General features: G+C 43.2%; 1 protein-coding gene across 1 annotated transcript in view; it reads right to left on the bottom strand.

Moving 5' to 3' along the window:
* Ror1 (receptor tyrosine kinase-like orphan receptor 1) overlaps window positions 1–15,263 on the bottom strand; it is a 344,289-nt gene that overhangs the window by 129,722 nt on the left and 199,304 nt on the right. The window contains 1 exon segment of the mRNA NM_001108671.1: window positions 13,370–13,441. Within this exon segment, the coding sequence (NP_001102141.1) occupies window positions 13,370–13,441 (72 nt within the window).

Genomic DNA, 15,263 nt, shown 5'->3' with positions numbered 1-15,263 from the left:
AGATGCTAAGCTCATGTAGTATCTGTTGCCTCGGACTGCCACGTGGGTTACATGAGATAAAATATATCAAGTACATGGAGGGTGGTTTAAATGCTGAGCAGGCTAGAGGAACAGGGAAAATTATGGAGAAGGGAGAGGAGCTTTTCACCCTGAACATGACTGAAGCTGCTCACCAGCTGGGAAGCAAGAATTCCAGCTCAACTTACATTTGCTGTAAGGGCTGCCTACATAGAGTTACTGTCCTTTTGTGCACAGAGGTTACTTTAATGTTAAAGTAACAACGAACTAGACTTCAGGCCAGGACCCTAAGAGGAGAGCCTCAGTCCTTTCCCTAGATATAACCGGGATCTCGAGCAAACCGACACCGCCCTGCATCCCTGTGGGTTAGACTTTGAGCTTATCAATTGAAAGCCTATTAGGTGTCCCTCAGGAATTACTGGGTGACTTCAACTAGGTTTCCTAGCAACCTCTTAAATACAATAACTTCAAACACCACCAAAATCCTATACAACTACTGTACTTAAATCATTACAGTGCTCACACCATCACAGTACTCAGTCCACCAGAGTACTCACACCACTACAGTACTCTATACTATCACTGTCCTCTGTACCACCACAGTACTCTGAACTATCACAGTACTCTACACCATCACAGTACTCACTCCACCACAGTGCTCACACTATCACAGTACTCACACCATCACAGTACTTACTCCATCACAGTACTTACTCCATCACAGTGCTCACACCATCCATCACAGTACTCACACCATCACAGTACTTACTCCATCACAGTGTTCACACCATCCATCACAGTGCTCACACCATCACAGTACTCACACCATCACAGTACTTACTCCATCACAGTACTCACTCCACCACAGTGCTCACACTATCACAGTACTCACACCATCACAGTACTTACTCCATCACAGTGCTCACACCATCCATCACAGTACTCATTCCATCACAGTGCTCACACCATCATAGTACTTTACACAGTCACAGTACTCTGCAATATCACAGTACTCTACATCACCACAGTACTCTGCACCATCACAGCCCTCTACGCTGTCACAGTACTCACACTGTCATAGTACTCACCCCACCACAATACTCTGCACTACCACAGTATTCTGCACCATCACAGTACTTACTCCATCACAGTACTCACTCCACCACAGTGCTCACACTATCACAGTACTCACACCATCACAGTACTTACTCCATCACAGTGCTCACACCATCCATCACAGTACTCATTCCATCACAGTGCTCACACCATCATAGTACTTTACACAGTCACAGTACTCTGCAATATCACAGTACTCTACATCACCACAGTACTCTGCACCATCACAAGCCCTCTACGCTGTCACTGTACTCACACCGTCATAGTACTCACCCCACCACAATACTCTGCACTACCACAGTATTTTGCACCATCACAGTACTTACTCCATCACAGTACTCACTCCACCACAGTGCTCACACTATCACAGTACTCACACCATCACAGTACTTACTCCATCACAGTGTTCACACCATCCATCACAGTGCTCACTCCAATACAGTACTCTATATTATCACAGTACTCAATCTAGCCTAGTACTTAACTCCATCACAGTACTCACACCATCACAGTACTTACTCCATCACAGTACTTATTCTATCAAGTGCTCACACCATCATAGTACTTAAACAGTCACAGTACTCTGCAATATCACAGTACTCTACATCACCACAGTACTCTGCACCATCACAGCCCTCTACGCTGTCACAGTACTCACACCGTCATAGTACTCACCCCACCACAATACTCTGCACTACCACAGTATTCTGCACCATCACAGTACCATCACAGTAGATGGGGTATCTACGTCCAGACATTTTTCATATTCTAAACTAAAACATCACATTCAGCAAACATTGTTTCCACCTTCTTCCTTTCGGCCCCTGGAAACCACTTTTTTATTCTCTCTCTATGATTTTAAACATACTAGGTTCCATTTAAACTATGGAGAAATGGGACTGGATCGATAGCACTGTGGTTCAGAGCACTCACCGTTCTTCTAGAGGACTCAGAGCTCTACTTCCAGCACCTATTTCCTGTGTCTCACAACTGCCTATAGCTTCTGTCCTAGGTCAACCCAATACCTCTGACCTCCAGGACACACACACTCATGGGCACATAACCCTCCAGCTAAAAACTTTTAAACTGTGAATAAATGATAATACCATACAGAATAAGGTTTTAAATTAAAACTTTGATTCTTTTACCCCGATTTTTAAAACTGAGAGCAAAGAACAATGTCTGTTAACTGATAATTTCACCTTGAGGTTTTCATGGGACTGTAGCCAAGCTAATTCTGCCTTGATAACCTCTTCTGAAACCTGATGGGTTTGGTCCTTTGGTCTGGTCCCATGACAGTTCGGAATACCCCTGAGAAGTTGTGCAGTTAGGGCTGATCTGGTCCTACTCTTGCCACAAAAATATTGATGACTGTGTGATTCATTTTTCTTTCTGGGTCATGTCGGTTAAACACATGTGAGATCAAGCACGATCTCCCAAAAAAACATCAACTTCATAATCACATTGTGAGGACATTTCTACCTTGCATGAAAAATATCATTCCCTCCCCAGTTCATTCTCAGAAACAATATGTGTTTCATAACAAAAATGTAAGAGAAGGTGAATGTCTGTTTTTCCTGAGAAGACAAGCCAGGAGGAGAAAGACGAGAGAAAGAAATGGCTCTTTTTGAATGTTCCTGACAGTTCCTGTCATCTAAAGAGCAGGGGTAGGGGCGGGAGATCAAGAGTAGAGAAGAATTGGATAGCACAGACCTAAATGCTACCCATGTCGCAAGCACCACATACATGTATAAAGGCTTATGCCCAAATTCAAGGCTTCACGATGGATGATACGAAGGCTGAGCTAAACCATCTGGGTTGTGAGACAGAGATTCATGGCCATTCTAAATTTATCTGTGAAGTAATAGCAGAACGCACATCAGCTCACATGTAAGGCCCAGTTCTCTTAAGCACTTAAACTAATGTAACCAAATATGAGATACTGCAGACCCAAAGGGTTATGAATTCGGTTGGGACAACCATCCTTCACTTCCTTAGACTTCCCAACTGGGATGCATTTACATGAACAAACACTTCTGGGATGATAGGAGCTCCACTTGGGAAGATTGTGATGGCCCACATTCTTATGGGGAAGACGCTTTCACACATGAATCACCCCAGGAAAATGGCAGTTGCTTCAGGATGTTGGCTGCCTGCCCCAGGAGCTGACGCTGAGGGAGCAGTCTGTAGGGACCCACTTTCAGCATGGAATGTCATCAGAATAGTGAAGCGAAGTCCCCACCCCTCTGACTTCCAGAGTCCGGTGACAACTCTGGCATATTTTCTTTCTCTCCCAAGACAGCTTGGACTTTGGTTGAAAAACACTGCTCCTATTGTCCAGAACCAAGTCAACTTTTATTAGAAGAGACATTCCCAAAGCAGTGCCCTCTGGACTTTTATAAATGTGACAGGAGAACAATGCATGAAATGATTTAATGACAATTTGTAATAATCTCAGTAAGAGTTTTATAATAAATCTTTTTTTCATAAAGTGATGGAAAAGGGAGGATTTGTGAGTCTGTTTCCATTAAATTCATGTCAAGGACATGCCAAGAATTCCCAAGGTATATAATTTTAAAAGTGGAAGAAAACTGCAAAATTAGCCAAAGAATGTCCCCAGCTCTGGTCTAGATTTTAAATGTTCTCTGAAGGTCATGTGTTAAAAGCTTTGTCCCAGTCTATGGTATTATTTAGAGATAGTGAAAACTCTAAGAAGCATGGTCTAGTGGGTAGAATTTAGGTCACTGAGGCATGTCCTTGAGTGAATATGAGGACCATAGGCCTTTCCCCTGTTAGCTTCTTGGCCAACACAATACTTGGTTCCACCATGTTCTTCCTATTCTATAATCTACCTCACAATAGACCCAAAACTAAACACATGGTTCCTACTTTGTAGTCAATTTGGCACAACCTATCACCTGGGAACAAAAGTCCCAATGAGGGATTATCAACATTGCGTTGGTCTCTGAACAGGTCTATGCAGTGTCTTAATTGAGTTAACTGGTATGAAAAGACCAAGTCCACTTGTGGGCAGCATCATTCCCTAGGCAGAGGATTCTGAACTATATGAGTGGAAAAAGAAAGCTAAGCACAAGCACACAACTGAGCATGTGCATATTGTTACTCTCTGCTCCTGACCATGAGTGTGATGTGACCAGCTGTCTGTCTTGAGCTCCTGATGTTGTGCTGTCCCCCTAGTAATGGACTGTAACCTGGAATTGTGAGCTAAAATCAAGATCTCCTTCTTTAAGTTGCTTTTGGTCAGGGAATTTTATCACAGCGGCAAAATAAATGAAACAGAGATATTCAGTGTCTCTAAGTCCTAGCTTCCTGGAAACCAATAGGAATAGATCATTTGCATTGTCTAGTATGTGGAAGCTAATCTATAATCATTGAGAATTATTGCTACATTTTATTATTTTATCCATCTGATTAATGCTGATAACTAAGCTTATTCTGTGGTAAATCATGAGACCAATGCATGCCATTTGGTGATATCAACGCTTCTTACAAGCCTCATCTAACTAAAGTGTTGTGCACAGTCCTCTCACGTTCTGGGCTGGTAATTACATCTCCTAGATGCCAAGAGGAGAACCCTAATTCTGAAGAAGGAACCACTGTTTGAAAAACATTCGGAAAGAATTGTGTAAGAAAATGGATATGGCGTTCTGGCATTCATCTGTGCAGAGAGGAGATGCAGGGACCAGCCAGATGGGTTCCTTTGTTTCCTATTTCTTCTCTATCCTATAATACTCAGAGCTGCCATTCCCACTGAGCAGTGAGGAGTGCATTGCCCATTTACCTACCATGTGCCCACTTCATTTGGGTTCTTTCTCTCACTAGATTATTAGTATCTTAGGGAGAAATGCATATTATTAATTTTCTTATCCAGTGCTTACTACCACAGGAAGAGTCCAGGGGGTAACGGCTGAACCTACCTACAGTGGCTATTAGTAGGAGAAAGCAAGGGGCACTCAAGAAAACAATATAAGCATGTGAGATGACATAATGAGAAAAATAGGAATGCTGACTTATAAGAAGCTCTGAGAAACAAAAGATGCCCATTTTGTCTGTATATTCTTTAAAACAAGATCTGAACTGTTTAAACTTGCAAAAGAGGTAGTTAACTACACTTACAAAAGAATGAGCTACTGTTTTGCCTTCCAGGGCTCTGTTTAACATACTTTTCCTGCTTTAAAAATACAAATTTCTTAGAGCCAAACTAATATAAGATACAAAGTTCTAAATATGCTAAATGACGGAATCCACTACTACAGTAAATCTAATGAATCAGAACATAACAGTAACAGCTTACACTGGGTACTGAGACACAAGATTCTGGCTCTGCATTTCTTACTGGATACTTTATGTATTTACATTTCAAATGTTATCCACTTCCCCCCTCTCCCATACCCCCTCTCCCCTTCCCCTCCTTCTATGAAGATGCTCCCACTCCCACCTACCCACTCCTACCTCAATACCCTGGCATTCTCCTACACTGTGGAAAAGAGCCTACACAGGACAATGCCATCCTCTGCTACATGTGCAGCTGGAGTCATGGGTCCCTCCATGTGTACGCATTGGTAGGTGGTTTAGTCCCTGGGAGCTCTGGAGTGTCTGACTGGTTGAGATTGTTGTCCTTCCTGTAGGATTGGAAACCCCTTCAGCTCCTTCAGTCCTTTCTCTAACTCCTCCATTGAGGTCCCTGTGTTTAGTCCAATAATTAGCTGCAAGCATCCTCATCTGTATCAGTAAGGCTCTGGCAGCTGACTTTGTATTTTATTACCTGAGTCTCTTCACTCTGACTAGTCTGTCCAATGGGCAGCAGTGTCTACCTAGGGTTTTGTGGGTAATCAGTAGTGCCTGGTCAGAAAGTATTAGCTATGGCACCTGGGCTCTGCTAACTGCCTCCAGAGAGCGAGTGCTTTGTTTTCACCAACTGTTGCACCTCTGTGTGGTCCTGGCACAGACTCAGTGCATGTAACTGTGGAGTGAGTGAACAGATATAAGTTTCACACACAATGCTGAGGTTAACGTCCTAGAAAAGACACTTAAGAAGAACCCCTCCCCTGCATCCAGAAGATAAGCCAAGGTCACAGACCAGATATCTTTACAAGTTAGTTTGAACTCTATACTGGTATATTCCAGAGTCCTGAGGTGGTCAGGTGTAACTTAGGGCTCATGGTGTCACAGCCTTCCTTGTGACAACTGGAAGCAGAGCCAAGTGCCTCTGAGACACGTAGGGGTGGGAACTGTCTACTGTGCTCAGGCAGCCAGGGCTATGGGTAGTTTCTCCAAGCACAAGCACATGAGCATCGTATGCAATACAACCAGGCAAAGTGATCTTTAAGCATGGGGTCTTGGCAAGAGCTGTTCTGAAACAACACTGCCCAGAACTAAGGGTAATTAGGGAGTTTCTCACAGCCCTCCAGGAAATCTGGCCTGGCGCAGGAATGCCAGATTTTTCAACCTTGTCTGAAGAAATCCTCCCACCAAGCACTGCCTGTTGATGATGTCTGTAATGGGTTGCAGAACTCACAGCTGGGGCAGCATAGCTGCCTTCTTATTTCATGTGTCCCTATCCTCAGAGATTTGCTTCATGGTGGACCAACTTCTACAAGCTCCTGAGGGCTGCATTGAACGCTCAGACTCCCAAGAATAGGGCAGAGAGAACACACAGCTGACCCCAACTTCTGGTGGCTTTACTTGAGCCTAGCAAGAAGCATGTAAGAATTATGTTTTCCAGGAAAGAAAAATCTTGTGTCTTGATACTATGTCTTTGTAAGACATCTCTGTTAGACTGGGATGTTTTTGCAGAGATCTATGGAGGTGAAAATAATCATTTAAAGACTCTCCTGCTGCACTCTATTAGCTACTTCCCTCATCTCTACGATATCAGAAGGAAGCAACGTAGGAGAGGAAGGGTTTATCTGGGCTCATGGTTTGAGGTGGTAGGCGAAGGCACTGCGGAAGCAGGACTGCGTAGCAGGTGCTTGTTACACCACATCAGTCAGGAAACAGAAAGAGGCTGCCAGTGATCCGCCTCCTCTAGCCTGGCCCCACCTCTTAAGGGTTCCTCAACCTTCCAAAACTGTGCCATCAGCCGGGAACACAAAAGCTTCTGGGATATTTCACACTCAATCCATTAGCACTCTCCAACGGTAAAGCAGGTTTTGTCTCCTTCAATACTTCCTCTTCCGTCTACAGCACAGAGCCTACCTGGAGTATTCACTCAGTAATGCTTTGTTCATTAAAGAAATCGAAGGAAATTGTATTAGAAGGCCATAGCTGTCTATGATCCCTGCAAGCCCAATCCTGGCCAACAGCTTTCCAGATGCAACCGAAGTGGATCTACCAGGAGGATCCCTCCCAGCCTCAGAAGGGCTTGAATCCACCCGTGAAACACGTGGGCAGTGAGAAAGCCTGAGAAATCCAAGAAACTCTACTCTGTGCTTTGTGATTATTTACTTATCCAAACCATGCCTGGTCAGAGCAAGAAATTACTGAAAATGGGACCGAAGCGGTAGGGAGCCTGAGCCTCCCAGCAGGAGCAAAGCAAATAACTTTATGCATACTACCAATCTATCTACCAGTCTATCTGACCGCTCTGTGTTTGGGGCCTGGCTTCTTTTAGGAAGTTGGTCACCTCCTGAGCATACTACTGGCTTCCTTCCAGCTGAATGTCCCCTAACAACTGCAGAGAGGGAGCCAGGGTGTGAGGGACTACAGCTTCAGTGAGGAGTAAGGGTGCCTGATGGTAACACTCCCCTGTGAGCAGCTTTAAAGGATCCAGACGGACCATGAGGGTCATTTATTCCTCTCTTTTAAGACAAAATTCCACAGGCCTCATCATAGATTCTGTTTGCAGAACTAAATGGGTTTGTTTAGTACAAAGAACAAAGAATAAGGTCTCAGAGAGAGCTGCTGTTGGGGATAGATACTTCCAGGCCAGTAGCATGTGTCTTTAAAAAGGGTTGCCACAACGGAAAAGGAAATTAACAGTGGAGGGCAATTCAGATGGTCAGAAAAAGAGCAAGTACAAGCAGACCCTGGGATGAGAAAAGAGCAGCACAAGCTGCCTTCTGTCAGCAAAGAGCTTGGCTTTACAGAGGAGCGGGAGGAAGCCTGTGTGGTCAGTGTACAGTTAGCACAGGGCACAGGGCAAGATGCAGCTCAAAGCGAAAAGGCAGTAGCTGGATGACTATACCCTCAGTGCATGCACCAAGCCTTAAACGGAGAATCTCTGGTTTGTTCTGTCGTTCCATTGCTGTCCTCTGTGTGTAAATATGAGTAGATATGGCTGATGACTCAGACCTGCTCAACTTGGGCATCTGAAATACGAGGCTGCAATCCCAGGGATTTGGTGAGAAAGTCCTTCAGCTGGATGCTAGTTGAAGATAGAACACAAGGCTGAGTAAGCTCTTAAAGACACAAGTTCTAGGACGATGTTAGCATGTGTCAAGGTACCTTGTAACCTGTAAACCATGACACTGTTCCAAATTTATATGATTAGGAGCACAGTACTATTCCTCTGCCACTTCAGTTTGGTCTGGCTGAGAATAAACCTCCAACCTATAGGTCACCCAATACCATTGACATGGACTACTTGTGTACCGAAGATGAAGCAAACCACATGTGGAGGTAAGTATGCCTGAACTAGGAAGTGGCCATGGCCCTTGATGGTGAAGCTCTGGGTTAAGGTGCCAGTCCAGGTCTGTATACTGTGCTGTACATGTAGTCATCCTAGATCCCCATAGACTGGGAATCTACTGGTGTTCTTCTTGGCCAGGAAAACAATCTTAGGTGATAAGAAGCAACTGCAAAAGGAAGCCAAGCTCCTGATAAGTCGTGGGAGCCCATTCTAGTCAGAGTCAATGTCCCTATAGCATATAAAGTTTCAAGTTGGGAAAAAAGCTAGATCTCCATTCCACAATACTCCCAAATCCATCTATCACCACAGAGAACTATTTGTAATTTTTTTTTGCAACCACAGGTGTAATTTCCAGTCATTTTCTCCTGATGAAACACTTGGGTTCTGTAAAAATCTTCTGAGACCCATGATTAAACCCGTGAAGGGGACGGTGCCTCAACACATCCACTTCAGCATCCCATGTTGATCTTGAAGCTGAGCGCTTAACACCAATTCACTTTCGGTGGTACTGCCTTCTGGAGCATTCACTTCAGAAATCACCCCATGGCCCATCAGTAGTAGCTTTTAAGGTGAGGCTGCGGGGGCTGGGTGTGCTGGATGGAGAAGTGGGAAGGAAGGTACTGTAGGGTGCCTTGCAGGGGTTTTCCCCTCATTGCTTCTTCATGTGGATACAGAAAGACAGTACACTCAGCTATCATGCTAGACAGAAAGGTCTGGAGACCATGGCTGGGATCCTGGCACTAGCCTAAGAAGTAAACACGCTCCCATATTCCCAGGGGACTTCCAGCTTATCTCCCCATCACTGCTCATCACAGAAGCATTGAGTGCAGTCCACAGTTCCAAAACCAAGAGACTTCTTTTTCTTTTCTCTTTTCTTTTCTTTTCTTTTCTTTTCTTTTCTTTTCTTTTCTTTTCTTTTCTTTCTTCCTCCCTCCTCCCTCCCTCCCTTCCTTTTTTTATTTTTTATGCAAGCCTGACAATGGATTTTATTTTTATTTCCACCAGCTTGTATGGTTAGGGACTATGTTCCACCCCCCATAGCTCCGTCTCTCAAAGTAACCCGAAGGCTTTGATTACATATTTGGGTATCACTATTTGCAATGAGGACCTGAGTTCATAGAAAAGGAAACCTTTAATGACTAGGCTATGGGTCCTAATTTTTCAAATGCTATCCAGAAAAGAAATCAATAATTTAATTATTGTTTAAGCAATAAACAAACAAAGAAACAAATAATTGCTTAAGTGGCTATCTCATTCTAAATGGGGATTAAAGACTATTCTCCACTAGCCATGTAGCAAAACATGACATCAAGGATTACTAGAAAGCTCTCACATTTTCTGGGAGGTTCTCCCGAACAAATTAAAGAGCTTGGGTGGTTTTTCTCCTGCCTATTACCAGAGGATCACCACTTATACCACGTATTTCTCAAAAGGCAGCTACCATGACAAACAGTGCTGGTGAGAAGATTGTAAGTGGGGTAGCATGAGTCCTTGACCAGCAGGCTTGTGGCATGTCTCACCCATGCAGGCTTCTTGTTGTAAAGAATGGGAGGCTAATCACTTCCACGTAGTAGGTAGCTATGGGACGACTCTATTCCAGCCAGAAGGAACTTGCTCAATACATTCACATATTGAAAGCATTCACCACAGCAGCTGTCACAGAACAGGCACTAAGCAAATGTTTGGTGTTCTTTATCTCATTTCTCCCATTAAAAATATCCCATAAACATGCATTAGAAATCTACTGCCTCCAGGGCCTTGTGTTAGTTCCTGATATAGAGGGGAATAACAGATAGTCTCATTTTTAAAATCCAGATTCACTTTGATGCTAGAAAAAGTATGAGAACTCTTTCTCTTTCTCTCCTCTAGTATTCTGAAATGGCTAATAAAGTACCCATTAAAATGGTAACCATCTACTCTGTTCTTTGAAGCGATCTGTCCTCATAGAGGAAACATTTCCAGCGAGGATTCCAGCAGCAGAAAGAGCCGATCACAAAGGGAAACTTGAGTGGTGATTTTTGAGCTGTTAATGATTCCAACAGGCTCACGTGTTTGAATACTTGCTCCCTAGCAGGTATTTTGTGAAGATTATGAAACCTTAAGGAGGCAGGATGTAGTTAAGCATCATGGGTCTCTGAGGAGTGGTCTTGTGGCTTATTGCTGGATCCTAGTTCCAACCTGACTTCTCTGTACCTAGATCTGCCAAAGCAGCTTACAATCGCACTGCCACAGTTGTGAGCCACCATAAACTCTGCCCTTCCTTCTCCATCATGATGGACTGTGCCCACACAAACTGTGAGCCCGTATAAAGCCCTCACTCCCCTGCCACTTCCTTTCAGGTGTTTTATCATGGTGATAAGAAAGGGCCAAAACTGTAAACTCCTTTTACTGTTGCAGTCCCAGGACTTAGAACTACATTTGAGCTAAAGGATAAACTCAGTAAGTTGTTAGACATGAGTATTTGTACACTTGAAGTATCAAAATAGACTCTTGTATAGGATGGTGGGATTCATCATTTTCTTCATGTTTACTAGGGATTTAACATGAATAGAGGCCTGTGTCCTCACCCCCATCAGTCCCACCACCAAAAAATAAGGTAGAGACATCTATTTATAGATCTCTCCCAACTTTTTGGGAAGATGGGTGAATAAAGCACCATGTTAGCCAACAGAAAAACAGACACAAAGAAACCCATTTCTGATTCATCTATAGAACCTAATTCTACAAATAGTAGCCAAAAAGAATTAATAAAATTTAAGAAGGATTGTTTTAGCTGTTCTGTTTTTTTTTTCATATGAAGTTGAATATTGTTCTTTCAAAATCTGTAAAGAATTGTGTTGGGATTTTGATAGGGATTGCGTTGAATCTGTAGATTGCTTTCGGAGGATGGCCATTTTTACTGTGCTAATTCTAACAGTCTATGAGATCTTTCCATCTTCCAGTTACCCAAAGGTATTTTGTATTATTCGTGGCTGTTGTGAAAGGTTTTGTTTTCCTAATTACTTTTTCAACCTGTTTGTGACCTATGGTTTTTTTCTTGATTTTTTTTTTTAGTTAAACTTATATTCAGCCACTTCACTGAAGGTGTCTAGCAGCTGTAGGAATTCCCTGGTAGAATTTTGGGGGTCACTTATATATTCTATCAGATCACCTGCAAATAAAGTCACTTTGACATCTTCCACAAGAAAACCCACAGACTGAACTAACCTTTACTCACAGAGGTTCACTGAGATTCGATGGACAATCAGAGAGCCTGCATGGGTCCAACCTAGACCCTGAGTATACATGTTATAATTGTGTAACTTGGTGATTTTTGTGGGACTCCTATTGGAGAGAGTGGGGGCTATTTCTAACACTTTTGCTTGCTTTGGGGAGCCTTTCCTCCAATTGGATTTCTTCATCCAGCCTTAATATGAGGGAAGGGGCCTAGTCTTACTGCAACTTGATATGCCACGTTTGGTTTATCTCCCTCGGAGGCCTATTCTTTTCTAAAGGGAAATAGAGGAAGGAGTGAATGGGAAGGGAGGAATTTGTGGGGAGGAACAGAGGAGAGGAGGGAGGGAAAACTGCATTCAGTATGTAGCATGAGAGAATAAATTAATGATAACAACAACAACAACAACAACAACAATTTCCCCACATTCTGAGGAAAACCCTAAACTAAAACAAATTTAAGCAATAGATCAGAGGATATATGTATGAATGAATGAATGAATGAAGCAGTGAAAATTCCAAGGTGAGAAAGGATACTTCTTGCAAGGGACTGAAGAAGCCCATGGATAGCATAGAGCTTGTGTTCAGTCTTGAAATAGAAATAATTTGCTCCTCAAGGAAGGGGAAGGGTTGGTATTGGAAAAGGAAAAACAAAACAAACAAAAGCAAACAAACAAGCAGACTAGGAGCAAGCCAGATAAAAGAGTAGGGAATACTAGAGATACAGAAGCCCAGTCAAAGATACAGAGGCAAGACCAAGGGGACTAAAGAGAAATAAGACTGGAGAGGCAAGCAGAGCCGAGCGCCTGGGCTTCATTGTGCCTAGGCCATAGGATCTCAGATTAGCCAATGCTTAGCATATGGCAAGCCTTAATTAATGCAGCAACTCCATGATAGGAATCTATTCCCCCACATGCACTTAGGAAGCTGCTGTCTGCACGCATAGGCAATTACAAGCATTCTAATGCTAGGTCCTGAACCCCACAAGCACATCAAACGCTTGTCCAAAAAGGTCACCCAGCCAATGGCTCTGATCAGTCCTGGCTCAGGCTGAATCAAATCCCCCAAATAATACCCACTAGGATGTAGAGGCAGGAAGGTCAGAAATGGTCCAACTTCACATCTTGAAGCATTTTAACCATGTGGAACATTTTAAATGAGGAAGGGAAAAAGAAAAGAAAAAAATCTTCTTCAGAAATTATTCCAAATAATTAAATGTTCAATCATCACAGAGCAAGCTGGGGGATTACACCAGCCCCTGCTCCGCCCTATCGATCTGGACAGCAATTCATTCCAAGGAAGAGGCCAGGCTACAGATGAGCTTTTCTCTTCCTCCCCCCACCCCCGGCCCATGTTTCCCACTTGGCAAACCTTTGTCAATTTCACTTGAAGTGTTCCAGGATGAGGTAGGCACCAGCTCAGCACTGACTGACAACTCTGTTTCTGGAATGAGAAAGATGGGGAAACAGGGCATTATTTAATAAGGTCACTTCCAGGCTGGGAAAAATATTATAGTCTAAGGGTTTCCCCTCAGAGAGAGGCTGTCACAGCACTCTGGCTTTGTATGAGGGAGGCAGCTCCAGTGGCCAGCAGAGGCCCACATCTCAGAAGCTCTCCAAGCTAGACAAACGGTAGGCCAGACTTATACTTTAAAATTCCACCCTGAGGGTTAAAACGGAAAGAGTTATGTTTACAGAAAACTATACCAACAGAGACAACCACATTTTAACAAATAATCTTGCCAAGAAGACCAGCCTTGAACTAATTTATTCAAAAGTCTCATTAGAGGAAAAGAATGGACGAAGTTGTCCTGGTTGGTGCTTCCGTTCACTGAGTTTATGATTCTGTGAACAGAGAAATTCAGTTCTCGACACTGGTTCTGAAGTCAAAGCAAATAAAAGCAGAGTCATTTGTGGTGACTACACTTAGACAGTAATTTTCAAAGCCACTGTAATTTAAAGCAAAAATGCAAATCAACCATCTGTAGGACATGCTGTACTATGATGATTTAAAAACTTTACAGTAACAGACAATGCTACACATAGGATGGTTTTGCTCTTTCTGAAAAGTTTAAGCCATGGTAACATTTACTAACATATTTTAAATAGGGTTGTTGTAGCCTCTCCTTGGGCTCTATACCAGCAACACATAGACAATATCACAGAACATTTGTGACTCTGAGGAGGCCAAGGGCCTCCTATAAAGCACATATGATGTCACCCCACCTTCAGTCCCTTGCAAACATCAGGAATCTATTATGATTCTTTTTGCCTATTAAGCCTGGCATCTGTACTGTACTCTTTTCAAGATAGTGCATTTTAAGTAGCCACTAAAAACAGGTCTTAATTGGACGGCAAGCTGACCTTTATTTAATAAGTAGGACATCACACACTGGGGCATAGTACCTGGCTCTACTCACAAACATCCCAGTATCCTGGGATGCCCAGTACTAAAGGGTATGAGACACACCTTATCTCTGGCTTCACCTTTCCAGAAACAAGCACTTTCTAAACTTCCTTATTTACTCTTGAGCATCCACCCAAGGGCTAGAGATGGTATATGTCCTTGTCATTTTACCAGTGACTAGTGTCTGCCCACAGAAACCTTCCAAAGGTCACCTCCAGCCTGTCCACTCATTAAACACTGTGGATCCACACGGGCTATCTGACAGACTCGCTTCCCTGTCCTAGACCATGTGGGAAGGAAAGCAGACACACACCACACACTCTGCCCATGGCCCCAGTCTGCTTCTTCACCCTGAGATAAAACTAACATAGATTCTTTAAGGTAGTAATTCTCAACCTGTGGGTTACAACCCCTTTGGGGGTCAAATGAACCTTTCACAGGGGTCACATATCAGATATCCTGCATATCAGATTATATCAGATATTTACACATTTCATAACAGTAGCAAAATTATAATTATGAAGTAGCAATTAAATAATTTTATGGTTGGGAGTCACCACAACATGAGGAACTGTATTAAAAGGTCACAGCATTAGAAAGGTTGAGAACCACTGAGTAGCTTGTTTCTGGCTTCACAGTAAGCTGGCACAGGCAGAGTGAAAGAAAAGAAGCATGCTGGGAAATGCTCACTTGGAAACTGGTCTTATCTCCCTCCGAGGGCTCTACTTCCCTTCCTCCTGACTGCTGCAGACACCTGCAGGTCTAAGGGCATCAACACACTTCACCCATGATTTCTGTTTTCATGTGACTTTTCATTCCATGTTCTTCCCTAGAAGGAGCCTCCTGGCCACACTTCCTT

The sequence above is a fragment of the Rattus norvegicus genome, chromosome 5, assembly GCF_021556685.1.
Source record: "Rattus norvegicus strain SHRSP/BbbUtx chromosome 5, alternate assembly SHRSP_T2T, whole genome shotgun sequence".
Taxonomy (NCBI): Eukaryota; Metazoa; Chordata; class Mammalia; order Rodentia; family Muridae; genus Rattus; species Rattus norvegicus.
Note: the sequence above shows the minus strand (reverse complement) of the source record. Positions and strands in the feature narration are given on the sequence as shown.